General features: G+C 45.0%; 1 protein-coding gene across 7 annotated transcripts in view; it reads left to right on the top strand.

Annotated features, from left to right (window-relative positions):
- Nucleotides 1–18,027, top strand: part of LCLAT1 (lysocardiolipin acyltransferase 1) — a 140,116-nt gene extending 122,089 nt beyond the window's left edge. For all 7 annotated transcript variants that reach the window (XM_045189296.3, XM_024552614.4, XM_045189295.3 and 4 more), the window contains one exon: nt 15,435–18,027. In XM_045189296.3, coding sequence (XP_045045231.2) covers nt 15,435–15,937 — 503 coding nt within the window. In that variant the 3' untranslated portion in view covers nt 15,938–18,027. The remainder of the gene's footprint in view (nt 1–15,434) is intronic.
- The last annotated feature ends 4,495 nt before the right edge of the window (nt 18,028–22,522 follow it).

Raw genomic sequence — 22,522 nt, 5'->3', positions numbered from 1 at the left:
TCTCCCTCATCTTTTATCATCTTTCTTTCTGGGTTCTGCTCTGTAATACGTTATTACTGGTGTACAGCAGCCCTCCTCGCCTTTTCCCTGCTCGAGTGGTTGCTCATTTCTCGTCTCTTGCGTAGGCCCATCCTTACCCTGACTTCCAGAGTAGACCCAGCTTTAGTTACTCATTCAAGTCACTAATGCAGTGAGTGCAGTTACGCGCCAGCACTCACTGGAGCCGCACAAAGGTGCCTGCACGTTATCGCCACTCTGCTGAAGTTAGTCTCAGTGCCTCCCGAAAACAGTGCCCATTCCCACCTGAAACAGTAGCCCTTTCTTGCAGTGCCTTTCTCATCCGTCCTCCCTGTTTCATTCTTACCTAGCATCCCTCAGCACCCAGCTACTTTGAGCTTTTACTGACCTTAGTTGGTACATTAAAAAATAATGCATGCTAAGTGAAATAATCCAGTCAGAGAAAGACCAGTTTCACTCATATGTGGAATCTGATGAACAAAATAAACTAACAAAATACAAACAGACTCATAGATACAAAGAACAGACTGACAGCTGTCAGAGGGGAGGTGGGTTGCGGGGCTGGGGGGGAAAAGTGAAGGGATGAAACAAAGAAAACACCTCACAGACACAGATAACAGTATGGTGATTGGCAGAGGGAAGGGGGGTGGGGTAGGTAGAAGAAGGTACGGCGGGGATAAATGGGGATGGAAGAAGACTTGATCAGGGGTGGTGAACACACAATACAATATACAGATGATGCATTGTAGAGTTGTATGCCTGAAACCTACCTTAATTTTATTAATCAATGTCACCCCAATAAATTCAATAAAAATGAAAAAAACCCAACTATTAGAAAGCTTTATTTATTTATTTATATCAATGTGATATTTATACCAAGGGTTTTAAATAATAGGTCTGCATAGTTTTCCAGAAGTGAGCCTGAATTTTGGGGTTCTAAATTTGAATGTGGTATGTTATCACTTTTCAAATATTTTTACTGCATGCCAAGAACTGTTGTAATATTTCTGGGCAATTTTTCAACACTGAGTTGCTCAGTGAGTGCAGATCATTTCTGAATTGGTAAAACAACCGAAGTAGAACACTAACTTTACTTTGGTATATTATTTCTTTTGGTTAAAGACCAAGAAGACCAAGATGGTGGGTTTAATCCCATGTGGGCCAGTTAACTTCCCACCAGTAAATACTTTCCATATTCACATGAATGTGACTAGACCCATTTATCATGGTCAGTGGTACGAGCTTCATATCCCAAGGTTAGCAAATGCCGAAAATAATACATTTCAATGAAAGCATTTAAGTTATTTGGCAAGGTTTCTATTCTTTTTTTAATGCAGTACCAGAGACATACCAACAGTATATAAATGTTGCATGTAAGTTCTTTGTAAATAGTGTAATTCAGTTGGTACAGCATGTAAAATAATTGTCAAACTGTGAATTTCAAAAATGCAGAAGGAAGAAATAGCATAAGGTTTCGAACGAGACATATTTGGGGCCAACTTCAACAGTGAGCTGTTACGGTGAATATAAGTGCTGAGGGAAAGGGCGGCCGCCAAACCTCTCATTAGGTTGCAGGGAGCGGTTCATCATTACCCACCCAGCTCCTTTCCCAAAGGATTTCTGTTGCTACGGTAGTTAGGTTCAAATAGACAAACGGAAGACGTGTAGGGTTTTCACCAGGAAGTAATGGGCTGATCAGTGTGTTTGAGAGAGATTTCCCCTGCAGCTGTGTTAATAGTACAGCAGAGTAGATTGCTGAGCTTTTAAAACCTTGACCACTTCTCTGCTACTGGGGATCTCACCGGATCTTCCCAGCAACTTGGAAAATGGCCCTCGGGAGAGTCTGTAGTTTGTCCCTTCTGCACCAGACAACCAGGTCCAAAGGACTTCAGCTCCAAAGTTAAAGAGAGCTTTGAGGATTCTTTGATGATGCCAGTCTTTGGTACAATGGCTGAAGAGGTGAGGTGTGTTTCAGATCTCATCGCCTGCCCTTTCTGTCCTTCCCGCCCTTGACTGAGGTCCTGGTCTTCTTTGGCCTTCTTGGGCTTTTCCCTGGACACTCATGCATTGGGGGTTGTTCTGTCCCCTGGACTTAACCAAAATCAGCAGACTGTGTGTCTCATTCTTTGAGCTTTTCACAATACAATCCAACCCATTGTATCTCCTAAATGCCTTTCTTCTTCTTCCTCTCTGTGTATTACGCACATTCTAATGGTAGAAAGTTTAAGGAGCCCAGCTGCCTACGGGGGAGGCTTTGATAGCACGTTGGTCTCTGCATGGTGGGTGCTCTTCCAGTCACTCTGACTCCCCGAGTGAGGTCAGCTGGTCTCACATCCCTTGTCTTTTGATTTGATCATGTACCAGTTTTTTTAAAAAAATTTTTTTGTTTATTGATTTGAGAGAGAGTGAAACATCACTGTGAGGGAGAAACATCAATTGGTTGCCTCCTATATGCATGCACCCTAACTGGGGATCGAACCCACAACCTTGTGGTGTGCAGGACAATGCTCCAACCAACTGAGCCACCCAGCCAGGGCTGATCGTGTATAAATTTAAGAGAAAGGTAAGGTCTCTAGACTGTACAATTTTCTATCAGAGACAGTAAAACAAACAATTGAAAAAGAGCATTTAAATTAAGAAAGAGTTGAGCTAGCATCCTAATTCCATGTCTTCCTATCTGTGTGACCTTGGTGATTTACTTACCACTTTATTGTTAAATGAAGATAATAAAGATTTACCTAATACTTACAGTGCAGTCTCAGTGAAATAATACACACACAGGAAGCTTAGCACTAATACATAATGCAAACCATATAAGAAACAAAATATGTAAGAAACAGTACCTGGCTTAGAGTAAACACTTAAAAAATTATTTTCTGAATGTTTTAATCTTTGCCACAGGGAGTAAATTATCAAAGAAATTATTCAAGAAATGATCCCAAGTTTTTCTTTTAAACATGAATATCTAGATGGAGAAATCCCAGTGAGTATACAGTATAATGAAAGAAAAAAACTACCACAGATCATATTCATTATGAAATTTCACTACACCTGAAACAACACAAAGATCCTAGAAGCTTCCAAAGAGGGGAAATAACATTCAAAAGATCAAAAATTAGAATAGCATCACATTGTCCGAAGCAACACAGGTAGAAAAAGTAGAGGAAGTCCTTCAATTTCAGGAAGAAAAATGGTTTCCAACTAAGAATCCTGAATATACCTGACGTCTCAACCAAGTGTGAGGACAGAATGGGCATTTTCAAGCTTTCGTGATCTCAAAATCCACCTCTCATGTGCCTGCCTTTGGGGCTCCTGGAGGATGAGCTCTAACAATAGAAGTAAACCAAAAATGAAGATAGAGGATACAGGGAACAAGGAAAACGACACAGGAAGGGGGTCTCCGGGAACGTGGTAGAAGGTCCAGGGAAACGGCTGTGCCACAGACCTTGGTGACTGTAGTCCTGTCGGAGCAGGAGTGTGGCAGGTTCCCAGGAGAACGTCTCCAAATGACAGAACTGATAGACTGCCTGATGTTCACGAATGTCCTGGAAAGAGATTTATTTACCCTTCCGGTGGAGTTTGGGGATTAACTAGTAGCAGGTCTCTAGAAAATTACACAGGGAGAAAAATGAGGTCATTATTAACTCCAGCGAAAAGTAGTAGCACTGAAAAGCTGCTACGCAACTATTTTGTTAGTATGTGCCTCGTGATACAATGTAAACACCAAATACTAACCTTTCCAAGAACTGTGGTATAACTAATTTAGGACTATGGAGGAAGGGAGATACGGGGAGAAATGTTGTAAGAGAAGTCTTATTTTTCTTGTAGTAGGAAGTTGATAGATAACAGGAAAAGTGAAAAAAGAATTAAGACACGCCAGCATATTATTTAGCTATGTGGAGGTCAACATAATAAACAGTTTAAAAGGTTGGAAGTGGTTATCTTTGGGAAGTGGCATTATAGATTAGGGGGAAATTGGGCAGGTGATTGCTTCTTTAAAGATTTTATTTATTTATTCTTAGAGAGGGTGAGGGAGGGAGAAACATCAATGTATGGTTGTCTCTCACGCGCCCCCTATTGGGGACTGGGCCCACAACCCAGGCATGTGCCTGACTGGGAATTGAACCAGCAACCCTTTGCTTTGCGGACCATTGCCCTTCCAACTGAGCAGTGATTGTTTCTTGTGCTGATCAGAAGCCATGGCAGACATTGCTGAAGCTCATCTTTGATTCCTGGGCAAATGGAAGCATGTTGTTTCCAAGCACCCTTCCAGCTAGTCAGGGCTGCGTGACTGGCTCTGGCCTAGACAGAGCAGCAGTGAGGTGTGTCATCTCTGGGCTCCAACAGTGTGACCCTTCCACCCCTTCTTCCTGTGCCTCTGCAACCTAGAAGGGACAAAGACAAACCGCAGCGCATCCAGCAGTCTGGAAATCTGTCTTTCCTGTGTTCTTCAGAACTCTGACTCCTTCGCTTAAAGAGGAGAGGACTGAGAGAAGATTTGGCAAACTCCCCTAAGTCTCCTAGGTGTGCAGGCCACGTGGTTACTTCTGCAGCTGCGTCGCTCTGCTGTTGCAGTGCCCGTGAGTGAGTGGGTCAGTGCTCCAGTAAAACTTCACTTTTGGACACCAACATTTGAGTTTTATAGCACTTTCACGTGCCATAAAATACATTCTTTTTACTGTTTTCAATCATTTAAAAATGAAAAAAGAAAACATTCTTAGCTCACAAAATGCACAAACACAGTGGACTTGGCTCCTGGGCCTTAGCTGTGCTGCCCCTGCTTTGAATGTTCCAAGGACTGCATGCACAGAAGCTGAGGGTGCACTGTTTGTTTTTAGAGGACAAAACTAAAACTAAAGAGTGGGAGTTGAGATCAATTTCAGCCTCAAATTTCCTCACGCACTGAGAGTTTATACAACATAGAGCTGCCGGTGATGAAAAAGGGTGCCTCGAGGTGTCCCTCTGCTGGAAATGGTCACATAGAGGTGGGAGACTGAACTCTTACATTCTTAGTCCTGTAACACCGCTTAAAGGGATCGTTCTGGTAAAACTGTTCTCACGTTCTCCACAGGACAGTCCCTTCCGGTGGGTTGTGGACAGTTCTCAGAAACAGTTGGACGTGTGTGTTGCCTTAGGTGTGTTAAACTAAGCATTTGTGCAAAGATTACTTGCTAGCCTTCGCACACAGCAGTATTTTCTAATTTAAATTCAATCCCAATTTCCCAACGGTCCCTAGCCTAGACCAGCCGAAGGTGTAGACTTCATTTTCATCTCATTAGACCACCTGGAAGCTGAAATCAGTAAGTAGTCTCAATGTAAATAGTCTGTCTACTTCATTAAAATGTTAATTTCATGGATTTAATTTCCTTTGTAAAGTCTGCCACTCATGTCAGGACACTATATGCAGATTTATTCTAAAGAAGACCAAATTGCATGTCTCATTTCAGTGTATTTATTTCTCTCGATTTCTGTGTATTGCTATTCCTAGGAATTGCTTTTGTGTTTGTAAGTGTTCAAATATCTAAAATCTTTAGATATTTAATGAAATTTCAGCCTCACAAAATAAGTTTTAAAAGTAATTCTGAAAGCAGTTTTCCTTATCACCGACATACCTTCCACTATTTTCTCCCTGTAGCTCTGAAGCTCCACCTTTAAAAAAAGAAAGATTCCATTGCAGTCTCGGTGAATGATCAGAACGAAGCTAGACAGTGCCAGGTGGAAAAAATGGATGAGCAGAATCTTTTATACCCTGTCCCGTCCTCTAAATTATCCTTTATGTCTTGAAAGTGCCAATTTAAATGCCAGGTTCACATTTTTCACTCCCCAAATCTTAAATTCCAACTGACCGGAAGGGAAGGTTAACCAAAAGAAATGGCCAAGCAGTGGCTGTTGCCCTGACCAGAGCGGGGCAGCTCCCAGTCAGGGCCCCGAAACGGGTCGTCAGAAAGGCCGAGCTGCAGGGAGTGCAGATAAAAGTGCTTTCATGCGCCCAGACCCGGTGGGTGGTTTGGACTTTTTCTTTCATGTATTTGCCAGTACCCTTACGTCTTGCTGATTTTCCTCGTGACTGTTCTCTCCTTTTAAGTCTCCTTTGCTACTAGCTTCCTTTCCTTTTCTGGTCTCCAGTGGAAAAGCCATTCCCCAAAGTCTGTCCTCTGCTTTTGGCTCTTCTCTCTTCATAGAATATGCGTTTCTCCCTTAGAATAGACCCGCAAGCTCGTGACTATCCCTCTTCTCTGTCCCCTGAGGTCTGTCTGACCTGTGTTCCCAATAAGTGGTTTGAATAATTTCATTTATGTCTGTCACCTCAAATATGTCCAATCCCAGACTCACTTTCTTCCCAGCGTCTCCATTTCTGTTCGCTCAGTAACTCCATCCCGCAAGCTAGCAATGTGCCAGGAGATGGCCCGCAAGGAGTTCATGTAGAAAATCAAACCTGTTCCTTTTGATGAATGCCAAATATTTGCCTTGTACTAGGCCAGTTGAAGGGTTAAGGTCTTCTCAGACCAAGCACACCCAGAAGAGTCTATTCCCATTGATAACGACCCAGAAATTACTGTTGGTCCTCGGTCATGCCCCTCAACTTCCGCCACAGCTCCACGCAGACAGTTATGTTGTTGGTCACGAGGCCCGGGGGTGGGGGTGGGGCATTAATTTGATCAAGACTTTGCAGATCATTTGAAGTTTTTATTAAAATGAACATGATTACTCTGCAGTTACTCTCGGCCAGGTCATCACCCCAGGGCTGTTGGCTACAAATAGACCTTCCCTGGTTACTGTTTAAAATAGTTTAGCAAGTGGCATTCCACTCTGTTTCCTGGATGAGTGGCTCATGCAACTCTTTTTCAGGTATGTGACTGAGGTTCAAACACAACAGGGATAATAATTCAGATGCAATAAAAAAAGTGAGCACCCAATTTTCTGGCCCATCTGATACCAGTGTCACTAATTCATGATGAGTTAGAGATACATATGTTTAAATTCACTATTTTAAGACAAAGTTTAATATATTTCATTGACATTTCAATGAAATGAATGTTAACAAGGCTGAGACATTTTTATTAAGCCAATTATGACAGTTATCCATTTATTCATCAAATACTTATTGATTGACTAAAATGAGACAGCATTGAAACCAGTGCTATTGGACATACAAAAGTATCATAATACCCATTACTCTTGAGAAACCTGTACAGTCTTATAAAATTCTTGTTTGAGTTCATGAGTTTTCAAAAACAATGAAGAAAGTCTGAGATTAATAGCTTCTTGATTCTAAAAGGATGATTCAGTGAATTCCTAAGGTCTATGACAATTTTTGGAAGTCTCAAGTGTTAATTTTCATTTATATTCTCCTATTTCCATAGGACTCTAGAGCTGATTCTGAGACTCCTTTTAAGGCTTTCTGAACACTAATAGGATCCAGAATGATGTCTTCTCAGGGAACCCATCCCACCCTGAGCAGAGACAGGCTTGGTTTGACTTTGAAACTGACTTTGACCTTGGCGCTTAGGGCAGGATTCCTCTCTCTCTCTCTCTCTCTCTCTCTCTCTCACACACACACACACACACACACACAGAAAGTTAAGTGAGAATAACTTGTGGCACAACAGTGCATGAGACAAATTAGCCTTAGAATGATTGAGCTGTTTTCTGAACTGAAAGATACACCAGAATGAGTTTAGCATTCACTTTAAATATGCAAACTAGCGTTTCTGAGAGAGTTATTGAATTTACTTTTGCTGTCAAGTTGCCTTTCCTAACTTTCTCCGTGTGCGCAATATTTATATACTTATGGCAGTGGTTAAGAAAGGTAGGTTGCATCTAGAAAGACTTCGAAGATAGACAAGTCAAAAGAGACTGGAAGTCATACTGTGACTCTAGCTGAGCCAACTATAACAGTATTTCTATTTCTGTGGAGAGAAAAGGAAATATTGCCCCAAGAGTCACTGATGGATTTTCATAAAAATGATGAATAGTAGCAGCACCATGAAGAAAAAACAATAGGCAGAGACAAATGACCCGCAGGAGGACATTCATTTATACGGTCATTCTACTCACAAACCTTTAGTTTTCTCTGTCAGGCTGGCTATAAAAGATACTTAGTAAAAGAAAGTTTATTCATATTATTAAATAGAAAATTTAAGCAACGTAAATTCACTGGAATAAAAGATAACCTGGTTCAACCCAGGAATGTGATAGAGCATACCAGTTCTCACTTTTTTACAGGTCGATGAAGGAAGCATTTAAAAATTCACCTGTGAGCCATAATTCTCTCAAATAGAATTAGGTTTTCATAGCCATACCTAGAAGAGTAATGGAAAATTTTCCATTTCAGAACCATATGCAAGAAAACGTACCGTAATTCAGTCCTTTTCCATTGGACACATTTTCAATTAGAACAGTGTGTTTCTTCTGCTGTGGGCAAATGTTGATTAATTGGTGTTTTGTTTGTAATATGTTTCAGAAATGGAAAGAATTTTGGTTATATTTGCAGTGTAATTAAATTAAGATATTTAAGTTTGTCTTAAAGGCTTTTGCTGCCAAACTTAACATATTGAGAGACTATTAAAAAGATAATGTAAAGACCAATTGTATTTCACATTTTAACTTTTAAAAATTGTGCTTGTTGAGAATGCCAAATTACAATTTGGGGAGCCCTTGCTCCAATTCTTTTATGCAATGGAAAGAGCTAACTAAAGCTTAGGAGGCAGGAAAACTGGCTTCTAAACTTAGTCCTTTTATTCAGCCAGCTCTAAGCCTCTTTGAAAATTTACTTAATCTCTCTGATCTTCAGTTTACCAAACTGAAAATGAGAATTGCTGAACTGACTCCCAATATTAAATTTGTGAACCTAACCCCAGGGCTGTAGAACCAGATTGACTAGGTTAGAACCAGCCCTCGCCCCTAATGGCTTCGTAGCCTCAGACAGAGGCTGAAGTCGACTTTGGTCTACAGGTCCGCTCCATGGGGTTATTGTATTGAATAAAATAATATGAAAAAGTAGCTACACACTGTTTGGCAATCAGTGTGTTTCTCTCTCTCTCTCCTCTTAGTCTTCATAATACAGAGGAATCATTTCTCTAACAGGTATTTCTGTGAATAGTACGTTCATAGCCATGTGGGGAATACAAAGATGAGAAAGACACGCAGCTTGTCCTTGGGGAATATGCAGTCTAATCCAAGAGATATGATTTTGACATGAACACTTCATAAAAACTAGAAAAACGGTAAGCACTGTAAGAGAAGCTCATATAAAGCACTGTGGATTTAGAGAAGGAAGACAACGTGTATTATCATCAGATCCCCGAGTTTGGGTGACCAGGAGAAAATGAAACATAACCTCGGGATGTTACAGTTATAACACTAACCGTGGCGATGTGCGCATAGGAAGCGACTTGCACCCCACCGTGTCCCATCGGTTCTCATCGAAAAGATCATAGACCCGAGGGACTCACTGAGAAGGGCACATCATCACCCCTGAAGTAGTCATGCCAAATGGGTGACTTGGATTTAATTACCAGGAAACATCAGAGGAGCCACCTTGAGAAACCACAAAACAACTATCAACATTAGTTCCTGGATTGATCCTGAACCAAAAAAAAGGATAATAGTTTGACAGTTGGCAACATTTGAATAAAATTTAATATGTAGATTAGCTAATAGTGAAGTAGCAATGTTAATCTGGTTTTGTTTAAGCGTTCTATGTTTGTACAAGGCGCTAACCTTTGGGGAAGGAGGGTGAAGTTTACTGAAAGTCTTTCTAGTACTTTGCAACATTTTTTATAAGCCTGAAATTATTTCAAAGTAAAAGTTGAGAAGAAAGATAGTAGATTCTCACATAGTATAAATTCTTCGAAGGTTAAGATAGCTGAAGTAAAGATCTGTTTTAGATTTACATGTGAGAACTAAGGAAAGCTCAGTGGTCACTGCAAAGCTTCCTAAATTTTAAAATATTTTGACAGGTTTCACTTGACTCACAACTTGAAACTGAAATGATGCACATAAATACCAGAGGGATCTAAATAACCTTGTCCTTGACCTCCAGTTCAGAGTAGGTTTCACTGGCCTAGACAAACCACCCCTCCCTGCCCTGTCCCGGGACGCGTGTTACTAACCTTATAGTGCTCCCCTGGCAGTGGGGAGTGACGTTGGGATTTTGCTTCCCATGTTTTTTGTTAGCTCTTCCTTTCTAAATAGGCTGTTACTTCAGCAGCTAATATAGACCAGCTAATTTACATTAAAGGGGTTGAGGAGGCTGCTATTTTAAAGGGGCTGATTGCAGTTTTCTAGTGTTCGTTAATTACTTAAGAATATTTGATTACTTAACGAAGACCTCAGAGTCAGAGGATCGAGTTAATCACACTGCTCGGTTTACAGGACGTTGCCCGTCATTGGTCTGGGGCAGAGCTGCTCTGCCGTCGTTTTCTCGTCGTGCACTCGACCCCCGTGCCATACGCCCATCGCCCCCTCCTCCCATAGGCAGTCATTAGGATGCATTTAAGGGGCATCTTTTTGCTTCTGTGAGTTCCTGTAAGTTTTTGTTTTGTTTCATATGCCTATGTTTTCAAGTTTACATAACTGGGACTGTTATGTATCTTGTTCCATTTCTTGCTTTCTCACTTAGCGTTTTGCTTTTAAAATACATTCATGTTGTTACGCATATTTCTAATCCTTGGTTTCTGGCTACCGCCTTCTCCGTGGTGTGTCCTTTCCACATTTCAATTATTGAGGCTCCCAAAGACACCCAGGGAGCCGCCAACTCTTACCATCACGGAAGAACTTGCAGTAAACATCCCGGAGATGCTCTCTCTACCTGTGTGATAATTGCTTCAGGGTGCATGCCCAAGAGTGGAATTGCTGAGTCGTAGGATTAGGTCCCTTCAGTTTGACTAGCTCCAAACTGCTCTCCGAAATGGTCATGCCCCTGTAAGCTCACACTGGCAGTCCATGAGGGTGCCTTTATCCCCTCTTTGCTACCAGCATTTGGTATTACTCAGTTCTGCTTCTTGCCAGTGGACTATGGGTAAAGTAATGTCTTGTTGTTTTAATTTGTTTCTGTGTCATTTCAAAGGATTTTCATGTGCCTGTTAGATTTCCAGGTTTCCTCTAATATGTTCACATGGAAAATAGTACAATAATTAATACATAATAAACTCACACACTCACAACTGGAACCCTGCTTTTGCCCCGTCCTGTATCTTCCAATCTGTTATGGAGATTATGCGAGTGAGGCGGTGATTTGCACTAGTTCTTTTGTGTCCTAGACATCAGTCCCTTGTGTTGTGTTACACATCGTAAATGTTCTCTTACTCTATTACGTATTCACTGAACAGAAATTCTTAGTGTGATCAAAATCGTACATTTTTTGGCCTTATAGTCTATGCTCTTAGAGTTTTTTACTTTTTAAGAAAACTGTTCTTGCTACTTGCTCACAGAAACAGTCTCTGTTTTCTTCAGTTCATTATCTGAGTACATTTCGCATGTGAGTCTGTATCCATGTGGATCCCTCCTGTAAACGTGTGTGTTGGTGGTGAGGACCCAGCTGCATTTTTCTCCAACACTATGTACTAAGCAATCTGTCCTTCCTTCATTGATTTGTGATGTCACCTTTGTTGTCTATTAAGTTTCTATGTAGCCGTCAGAATGGCTTTGAACTCTGTTCTGTTGCATTAGTTTATTTTTTAAAAAATATACTTGTAGGATGTTTGTTTTTCCGTAACTACTTGATTTTCCTAGAATTTACTTACAATGTTGAAGTCCCTGTTTCTTCTAAGTTTCAAGAAACTAGCTTGCGTATGCACATGCTAAACCAGAATCACGACCTTCTTGCTCTGAGAGCTGGTAGGCCTTTCAGCCCACAGTGATCCTGCCCTTCTCTTAACTCACAGCACTTTTCCGTCCCACTCACGTCACTCCTCAAAACTTTATATTAACCTATCATTTCATGTGTTACTACTTAATTTTCATATGTCCAGGTCTTGTATTTGAACTGGATTAAAGACTTCCACAGCGCAGGGACTCCTCCCCATCCTTGGCTCTCCCACAGTAGCTGTAGCCAGTGCAGGGTCTGTGATGGTCACTGTAACCCTGGTGCGGTGAGCACTTACTAGGCTTTTCGCCAGCACCTCTGATTGCTGCACTGAAAGCCCTGGCAGAACTGTGAGCCCCGAAGGGCAGCAGCTGACTCCGAAGGAGGCGGCAGGAGGAGCACACGCTGCTCCATGCGCTGCTTGGCCGCAGCCGCATCTCCTGCAGCGGTCAGCTTTTTACCTCCGTGCTGCTTGTTGCATCTGAATTTCTCCATATTAAATAAGTTTTTAATTTACCAGCTCTTTTCTTCTTCCCCCGTTTATTTTTAGTAATTGCATTTTATTTAGTTTTCCATAATGAACCAAGTGAAAATCGGTTGTGGTAAATAAATCATGTGCGGGGGGGCGGGGGGGGGAAAGCAATACATTATCATTAGGGTTCTGCTATCATTTAATTAGGCATCCCATTATCGCATTGGTGTCTCTGGTTTCTCCTGGTCTCTGACTAATCCTGAAATAAATCCTTCTTTGTGGACGAATATTAGCCCGTAATAATTAGAGTAGTCCTCTAAGCTAAGGCTTTTCATTAAATCTCTTTCTGATTAAGATAGCTCCCCCAGTACAGACTGATTTAATTTCATATGATTTATCCACTTCTGTATTAAAGTCTGGTGGAAATTGTTTTTACAGCAGAGGATTAGGGATACTAAGACCATCTCTGTGGTCACAGATCTTCTTTTTAACTCCTTGGACTTGACCGTGTTTGCCTCCTGACCCCTTTCCTTCCTTCGGCTTTTCCTCTGGTTTTCGATGACGGACGCTGAATTCTGTTCAGGGTCTTCTCCCTTCTCTCTTAATCAGTTTCCCCCACGTTCCTCCCTCCCTTTATTTGGCCTAGCCGCACCACGTGCTCATACACCTTCTAGCCTTTTTCTTCTGACTCTTTAGTCCAGGCTTTTGTTTTTATTTTTTATCCCTTCGGTCCTTCCTCCTTCCCCACTCTGCGTGGGGAGAGAGTTCGCTTTACTCTCTGCATGTGAGTGACTGAAGCTGCGTGAATTAAGCATATGAAGCCAAAGAATATACTCTAACTTGCTGCAGCCAAAATATCTTGAAACTATTTTTTGTGTGACATCAGGGAAGTCCATTATGAGCAGAGGGGATGAAAAGACATTCTCAATTGAGAAGAGTGGGAACGCCAGGGGAGGGGAAAGGCATTCCATCATCCTGAACTTCCTGAGGTCCCCAGTTCTAACTTTATTCCTTTAGGTACCAAGCTCCTGAGAGTGTTGATTCTTCCCTTCCTCTGCACCTCACTCTCTTCTGCCCCATACGAAATGTTCTCTTGTGAAGACAGTGGTACCCTAGGAACCTGAGTCAGTGGTAGGGGAGAGGCTGATGGGAGGTGTTTTGGAGTCAGGACTGGGAGCTGAGGATCTCAGACCAAGTCAGGCTGAGACTTGTAACAGGTCTGGGCAGGGATAGAGGGGCTCTGGGCAGCCTTGTCCGTCAGCAGCGGGGGTTGTTGATGGACCGGTTAGGAGGCAGGAACTGATACGGTGGAGATCTGTGACTGAGGCAAAGCTGCGGTGGTGTGCGGAGGAGACTCACCCTCACCCCTGCCCCTGCCCCGGGAAGAGGCCAGAGCAGAAGCGGGAGGGAGGGCTGTGTAAGTGAGGCGGCAGCTCCTGGTGACAGGTACAGTCTGCACTGATGGAAGTGCCGGCTCTGAGAGAGTGTTTTCACGCTGGTGGAAACCCCATGTTTCTCATGGACAGAAAGGAAAAAGTAGCACAGTGGAGAATTACAAGGTTTTCGCTGAGGAATTGCTCGTTCTATTTAAAGACAGAGTTTTGAGAATTGACGAGGAAACAAATGCTTCTATGGTGATACCTGACTTAAAGAGGGGCTGCATCCCAGCACGCATAATGAAGTGTCTTTGTTATCAGGGAGAAGTGATGGAGAAAGTATTTGGTGCTGCATTTGAGACTTCCAGTTGAAAAGCAGCATTATATTTAACATTGTCCAATCTGCCATAAACTAGACGGTATTCAGGCAACTCTCTAAGAATTTATAATCCTTATCCCAGTTAATCGTCACAGACCCCTGTGAGGGGAGGGATTGTTATTATTCCCGTGTACTGATGAGGCTTAGAGCGCACACGTCAAGGTCATGGCCTGTAGGAGGCCGGACCAGGAGCTGTCTGACTCTGCCTTTTGTTCCACAAGGATCCAACTGACACAGAAGGAAAAAGGAGTCGTGTTCCTGGTCGGAAACAGCAGTATTTTCTCTGACAAAGAAGACAGTGCTGTTGGAGCCTTGTAATAGCAGCTGATTTTAAGTGGCTCGTGCACGCCCTTTTATTTTGAAGCTGGGAGGTGTCTTATTCATTGGTATTTTTAGTCTAAATATATCCAAATCTGTCCATTCAGAACACTGAGTGCCATCTCAAAGTGCACTGAGCGGGGCCAATTTGTCACGCTTGTTATTAGCCATCTACTATTATTATACGTCAGTGTCAAAGGGTCACAGTGAATAGTTGTTTAGTTACTAAATCCAACTTCTATCCAATTGGGGTAATTTTCTTCTTTAATCTTAAGAACAGTGCACATATCCGAAAAACATGCTAACTTCTTACCGAAGTATTCATCATTTTCCTTTCGTGCAAAGCATCCTAGATGACATGCTACTTTATCTAAAACTGTAATATATTGTATATTAATATGTAGTCAGATTTATGGATTTAGTTGTGGCTAATAGAAAATAGGCTTAGAATTTTTAATTTTTTAAGCAGGTATTAAAATGAGATCCAAAAAATTACATTTTTGTATACTCAGCATACATTTAATTATGGAATGGGGGAAAATTTCAGTTATCAAAATTTGTAGATCACTTTGGGCTAAAAATAAATGTAAAAGCTTATATTTCTATTATTCTGCCACTGAACTATATATTGGATCTGATTTTTCTTTCCATTAGCTGTCATGGTAATATTGGGTTAAAAATGAGAAAGTTTGTGTTTTATTTGGAGAGAAGGGTGTTTGAATAGGGGCCTCAAAGCATGAATCCTATTGGTGTAGAAGGGCTGGTCCTGTGCCCTTTTATTCCTGTCTCAGATCTGACTTGTGTGCTCACTTAGTTCCAGAATGCAGATTACCGTTTCTACAAATGACGGTGACTTCTTTCTGAAGGTCCCTGTGGTAACTAGCAAGCAGATGAAAAACCCCAAGTGGCTGGTAAACATTGACCCACGTGCCCAGGAACACTAGTATTATAGCCCTGTTTGCTCATCATGGATCACCGTGTTCCGATTTTTCCTGGTTCTGGTTCTGGTTCTGCCTTGCCGTGTGAGTCAGCCTGGCTGCTTTTTCTCTCTTCCACCCCTAGGAAAGAACCTCGACGCTGTCCACGACATCACGGTGGCCTACCCTCACAACATCCCTCAGACAGAGAGGAACCTGCTCCACGGGGACTTTCCCAAAGAGATCCACTTCCACGTCCACCGCTACCCCATAGACACCCTCCCCGCGGCCAAGGAGGACCTCCAGCTCTGGTGCCACAAGCGGTGGGAGGAGAAGGAAGAGAGGCTGCGCTCCTTCTACCAAGGGGAGAAGGACTTTTACTTCACCGGGCAGACCGTGATTCCACCTTGCAAGTCTGAGCTCAGGGTCCTTGTGGTCAAGTGTCTCTCTATACTGTACTGGACCCTGTTCAGCCCTGCAATGTGCCTGCTCATCTATTTGTACAGTTTTGTTCAGTGGTACTTTGTCATCACCATTGTCATCTTCGTACTGCAGGAGAGAATTTTTGGTGGACTGGAGATCATCGAACTTGCATGTTACCGTTTTTTACACAAACAGCCACAGCTAAATGCAGAGAAAGACGAGTAGGACCAGGTTCACAGTGTGACAAGCTAGGGAGTACCTGGGAAGTGTCGTGAGCCTTTGTAAACTGAGATGCGTTTTTGCATGACTACGACAGGTATTTCTTACTACCATCATTATTTGTTAAAGATATCTTGCACTTAGTTTTGTGGGAAAATACTGCTACACACATTTTTTTCCTTAAATCTCTGAATGTAATTTCGATAACGCATAGCGGGGAGCAATCGCTATGACATAACTCGGGCCAGAGTATTCTTAAACAATCGCCAGGCTGTTCACAGACGAGGCACACACAAGATTTTCCCAGGGCTCCGTCCTGTTTCCTCACCAATGCCCAGCCCAGGGGCAGATCTGGGCTTGCGAGCACAGCTCAGATGCTGGTGCTGGGCTGGCAGGGTAAGGACCCTCCTCCTGCGCCCGCCCTCCCTCCGAACTCCTCTATGCCAATCACACTGCTGCATCCTTCCTTAAGACCAGAAAAAAGACATCCCTTGTCCTTGAACTGACCAAACACTTTGACAGGAAGACCACCTGTGCCCTTTTCTCACGTGGAAAATAAGACCTGGACACATCCTGGGGCAGCCACAGGCCCCCACTTGGAAACCTTAGTTTGAAGTTTTAAAGATAGGAGTGAATACGTTTTAGTTCTTCTACTTAATCTCGCATGCCTAGTGCTGGTGTCTTTATGGCGTGTGGGCAGGTGTAGCCCCTTCTGTGTTAAAAGCAGTAGAAACCACTTACTTTTTTAAAGGAAAGCATGGAACATTCTGTCACTGCAGTCAGAAACTCTCCTTTGAAGTTGTGTCTTTTGAAATATTTCTGTGAAACCTGCCCCGAAAAGGAAGGTGAGTGTATTTTCCCCGTACGCGGGGCGCTCTCACTTCCACCGCTAAAGCAGCAACAAGAAAGCAACGCCTGCGGAGGGGGCGGCAGCGGCGCGGCAACGGCTTACCCCACCCAGTCAGCCCTCGCAGCCTGGACAGAGGTCACTCTGCAAACCCAACCGACACACAAGTGCATCCTTCTTTTCTAATAACAGGGAGGGAACCTCATTTTTAGTCCCAGGCTTCCTCGTTCAGTAGTAAAATGTAAACACATTTCTGACCGATAGTCCACCTACATATTCCTGTTACTGGGAATCAATGGAAAATCCAGCAAACCAACGGCACCGACCTCCTGCTGAGGCACAAAAACCGCGTGGTCATTTCCACTCCACAGGAGGCCAGCTCTGCTTTTTTGGTGACGTAATGAGGATGCTGGTCAGCAGCAGAAAATCCGAGGCCATTAAAAGTCTTTAGCTGTTAGCAAACCTGGCAGCTGTACGCCCACCTTCTTGAACCAGCCTCAAAAGCCACTTACTGCTTCGTGCACTGCTTTGGCACGAACGCCTCCCCCGCGTTACATCTCATTTTTGCTCCACACCGACGTTTACCCAACAGGTGAAACGCGCGTTGCCATGAAAGGTAAGCACTTTGAGAGCTGAACTTACCGAGCAGCTGCTTTCAGAAAGTGCTGTTTTCCGCAGTTGCCGTGGCCGCACGGTCCCTGTTGGAAGAGGACTAACGAGTGCTTCTACCCAGACGCACCAGCTCGCGGGTAGCTGCACCCTGGAGGCTGTTCGTAATCCTGCCGGGAGCTACTAATTAGTTATTAGGTACATCTGCAAACGCAGCTCTAGAACTATAGTTTTTTTAGGGTGTATTTTTTTATTTTAATTTTTTCTTAATAAAGGAGGTTTGTCATTTAGGTTTCTCTCAGGCCTCTTTCGGTTATATTTGGAAACACAGGAACAGTCTTAACCAGGACTGCGCTTGTCCTGGGCACAGGGGAGAGCTGGGTTTCCTGCCCCGCAGGTGTCCACACTGCAGCCCGCCCACCCTCCTCCAGCCTCTCAGCGCACAGTTCAAGGTCCACGACCTCCCTCGTTAACTGTCAGAGCTGGCACAAGGGAAAACCTTTCCTTTTTAAAAATGGTTTTTGACCATAGCAAATATATTTAAGATAAAATGCAAACCTTTTTTTACCTACCCCAAATTCATAAGCACTAATACTGGGGAGTAGAGAGAGAATGTACTTCCTATAAGAATTAGAAATAATGTCAAAAAGAAAAAAGTTGCTTATGTGTTTTCCTACACGTGTACTTTGCTTATTTTAAAAACGTTGAAAGAACTACTACAGTTCATGATGTGAAAGCTGTCTAAAGTCGATAAGAAAATATCGGGAATTAAGTTAGCTTCGGCGTTGTGATGGGCCTCAGCAGTGACCCCTGCAGGCCTCCCCAGGCCGGCGCTGCGGACTCAGCAGCTGCTGGCCACACACTTGACTCCCGTCAGGCCTTTGAAGGTCAGCTCGTTGCCGTGTGTCCGATTGCTAAATCTTTACCGTGCGGGGATGCTTTAAGCACAGCGAGTGTGGGGGACGTAGGGCCTGGACCCTTACACTAAAAACGAATCCACGAGGAAGGGCACCAGTCAGGTCTCACGCTGTCCCACCAGACGTCTTCGATGAAACGAGCTGTAGGAATTGGGAGATTCGGTAGGAGAACACGGTAAAAGACTAAAAGAGAAACAAATGGTAGAGCCCCTAATGTAAAACTCCTACTGAAATCCTTCCCTGTTTGTTACACTATTAAAACGCAGATGGGGGAATAGCCTCCACCTGAGTCACCAGGAAATGGGTTCCTTCCTCAGCACCGCGCCAGACACCGCAGAGGGAGCTCACCTGGATTCTGCGGGGGGCACCGCGCGCTCTGGCCGTGACCACCACGCCCGTGCGCTTCACCAGAGACTGGTGGAGGGAGCCTGTGGGTGTTCAATTGTTTACATTTCTTTATATAAATAATGTGCTTTCAGTGCCTTAGTTACAGGTCCCTTTCTTTTCCTTGTTCCAAGAAGCCTGCAGCGTGATTCTTAGGTGTGAGTCTCCTCGCGGCCCCGGGCGCGGTTCCCAGAGCGCTGGGCTCCGCGGTAAACACGACTTCTGACGCCCGTCGGAGCGGCAGCAGCTGCCTCGGCGACATTAGGTGTGCTGCTCAGCGCGCCAAGGGTCTCGTCACGGGGGCTTCAGGCTGGATATGGCCCTAAAGTGGTCTTGTGCCGACCTGACGTTTTTATTTTGGAGGAGAATCCTGGTTTGGGTAATTTGTTTTTTAAAGGATCATTATGTGCAAAACACCAAATTTTAAAAATAACTCACAGAATGGCCTTAGTTTTCAATGTCCACTGGTACGTGTGTGAGTTGTGCTAGCTGTAATGTAAACCCCAGAATAAAGCAGAGCGAACTGAATAGAGTTTACACACGTGTGATGTTTCTGCCTTTGCGGGGATGACGGTGCCACTTCGTCTTTATGCACGGTTCCAGCCTTACAGCCTGCAGGAGTCCAAAAGCCAGCCAGTCGGAACCCTCTCAAAGATGTGTTTCTAAGAAATGTCAGAGCAAGGAGGGGGTGTACTGCCGCCCTAATGGAGGGTCCAGAGGCCGCAGCTGAATTCAGGGGTAGTGCATGTCCTCCGAATCTGATGGCCTTCCCTCCGGCAGCTCAGCCCTGAGGGCAAGTCCGTGGCTGCGCAAGTGCGGGGATCTCCCCGTGGCTTCGGCACCCCTACCTGTACAAGGTGGTTGGGGCCCTATGTGCGCTCCCCACCTGCCTGCTACCAGGGGCTTTATCTACAAATCTTGAACCCACACCTGAAAAAACGTATAAAAATGTACTTGGCAAACAGACACACGCACACGAAAATCATGGAACTCAGGGGAGCAGGATATGACGCCCCAAACCGTGTCTGTAGGAGCGCGGGGCACACTAGTCCCAAACAAGCCGCTTTGGTATTTGAGTTTGAGCTGTAGGCACTTGAGAAACGCGAAATACTGGGAGAGGCTTTCGCTGCTGAACTCCGTGTATCCGCCTAAACTAGAGCGGTCCTCCAAAAGGAACTCCGCTGCCACCAGTGCCCTCCCCAGGCGTCTCATCAGCCAGGGAAGATGGACGCTGGTCACAGGAGAGGAGACGAGAAGTCCTCACCACCCCCAGACAAACTCGGTCACAAACCATCGGACCTGCCATCTCTTCCAAGGGCCCATTCATTCACCTTGGCTAAAAGTCACTGCTTCTCCCCTAAGAGGTTTACTTCCCATTTTCCTGTTAAGATGGAATTTAATCCTGAATTTGAAGTCACCTTGGGGAGTTACTCATTTCTTCCCGAGTTTCTCCCACGTATACCTGTGGGATACATGGTAATAGACTTCTGTTTGTTTTTCTCTTGTTACTCTGTCTTTTATCACAGGGGGCTTGAGTCAAAGAACTCAGAAGGGCAGAGGGACAATTATTTTCCTCCCCGGTGTAACCCAATTCTTACAAGCTCTGCGAGGCTCCACTGTCTTCTGGTTCTGCAACAAGCACTTGGCTTGAAAGAGTCACTCTGTGGGGAGCCCACGGAGTCATGCTCCGGCAAAGGGACACGTGGGCCAGAGGAGCACAGACCTGTGGAGCCGTGTGGAGGACTGGCCCGTCGGGCTGGCGGGATTTCTACCTGCTGTTCGCACGAGGAGTCAGAGGAGAGCGTAGTCTGCCTACCCAGCTCCTCGCTGGCCTCCCGGGTTACTCATTTCACTGACAAGTTTGCACACAGGGCTTACGCGACTCCCTGTGGAGGGTGGGTTTACTGCGAGGGGGTCAGGAAGCCCTGGGAGGTGCACAGATGCCACTCTGCACACAGACCATGCACTCCTCACGGGGAAACAATTTAGAGTAAATTACTATGAGACAACTTGGGTGCTCCTGGCTGTGCCGATGTGATTTGCAGGATCCTCGTGGGAGCCTGACGCCTGCAGCCCCTTCAGCCCTCCATCCTCCCAGGTTCAAGTCAGTGGGAAAGAACCGGAAAGGCTGCTTCCCAAGTGGCGTAACAGAAATCCTAAATTGAGTGTCAGTGTTCGTTCCGGAACCACTTACTTGCCCAGAAATACAGTGGGGGTTACTCCCTGCTCCCCACCCCAGCCAGGGGTGAAGGGCAAGAGAGGGATGAATTTCAAGCAGACTGTTAAGGTCATTTTAAGAGAACAGGATGAAGCCATGCAGATGGGCAGATGTCCACCTCACCTGTGGGACTTCCCAACCCCGCAGTGGAGTCGGGAGAAAAGCGGCTTCCAGAGGGTCCCTGACCCCTGCGTGCGGCACAAAGCAGCTCGGCAGCTTCTCTCTCCATCAACACGGGGCTGCACACAGCCAGCCTCACCCACAGTCGGTCACCTGAGTCCCTCAGCCATCACCCCCAGCGGCTCGCCCAGGGGGATCTGCCTCGGTGTAAATGCTGCAGCTTAACGTCTCTCCCTGTCGGCTGCGGCGCTTTTTCTCCCAGCTCCTCAGGCACAGAATCTTGCCGTGTCACGCATTCCTCCCTCACCTGCCTGGACAGTCAAGTGTCGCCCACCTGGGCCCTCCTCTGCAGGGGCAGCTCTTCCTTCCCGTCGTATTAGTTCTGGCAGCTCTGCGAGCCTCCGGCCGCACTCCCCGTTCCCTGGTCTCCACACCAGTCTCCCTACCCAGGCCCCAGCTGGTCCCACCATGGCCCCAGGTTAACCAAGGGACCCCTCTTCTCACACTCTCAGTGGTTTCCTGCTGGCTGCCAGGCAGCCCGCACCCTCCCTATCCCGGCTTGTCCCAGCCCAGCCCAACCTTGGACAGGACGTCCCCAGGAGAGGTGAACCTTTTGGTACCAGCACAACCAACTGAGCAAGTCTCGTCATTGCCCAGACCTCGTGTGCCCACACCCCCTCCCACCTTCGCTCACATCCCTCACCTGGGAGAGGTGCTTCCTCCACCAGCCCGTCTGGTCAAACCCCGCTTTCCCTCTGCCGCTTCTCCTGATCAGTCGGGCTGGCGGGGTCCTGTCGTGGCAGTATTCGGCCGCCACTCCCGCTGGGCCGTATTGCACACTGTCTTGTGTTACAGTTGGTTTTCAGTCTTGTCACCTAGCTGGACGATAAGGTTCTGGAAAGCGAAGATAAGGATGTCTCGTGTTTCTCTGATTCCGGTGTTCAGCCCAGCATCCTAGTCATTCCTTTTGCACAATAAATTCTTAACAGTGATTCCCTGGAAATCACTCAGAAGGGCCCTGTTCTAAACTACAGCTGGGTGCAGAGATTTACAAATTAAAATAACGACAACAGCAAAAATGGAGATGCAAACCCATTCCACCCCTGGAAAATAGACTTTTTTTAAAAAATAAGAACCAAATCATGTTTGACTAATGATATGCGTTACCAAAATATATATTAGTATATGAACTTTTTAAAGTAAAAATTTCGCTCAGAATGTGCTATATTCTTTGCCCTTCCTGCTCACATGCACACTTCCCTTCTTTCCCCCCTCAAAAAAACAAAACAAAAAAAACCCACTGTCGAGGAAGCAGCACCTTCTAGGTCTGAAGCCAACCAGACGCAAATGAAGAAAGTAAGTAAGAGTGGATGCCCTGTCCCGTCCAAGGCAGAGGCCTATGTCTAGTGCCAAAGTGTGGGTGCCCCAGGGCTGGAGGCCACCAGAACACAGCTGGCCAGCAGAGGGCACCAGCCCTGAGGCTACTTTGTCCACTG

This window comes from Desmodus rotundus, chromosome 5 (assembly GCF_022682495.2).
Source record: "Desmodus rotundus isolate HL8 chromosome 5, HLdesRot8A.1, whole genome shotgun sequence".
Lineage (NCBI taxonomy): Eukaryota > Metazoa > Chordata > Mammalia > Chiroptera > Phyllostomidae > Desmodus > Desmodus rotundus.
The sequence above is the reverse complement of the archived record's forward strand: the minus strand, read 5'-3'. Positions and strand labels throughout refer to the sequence as shown.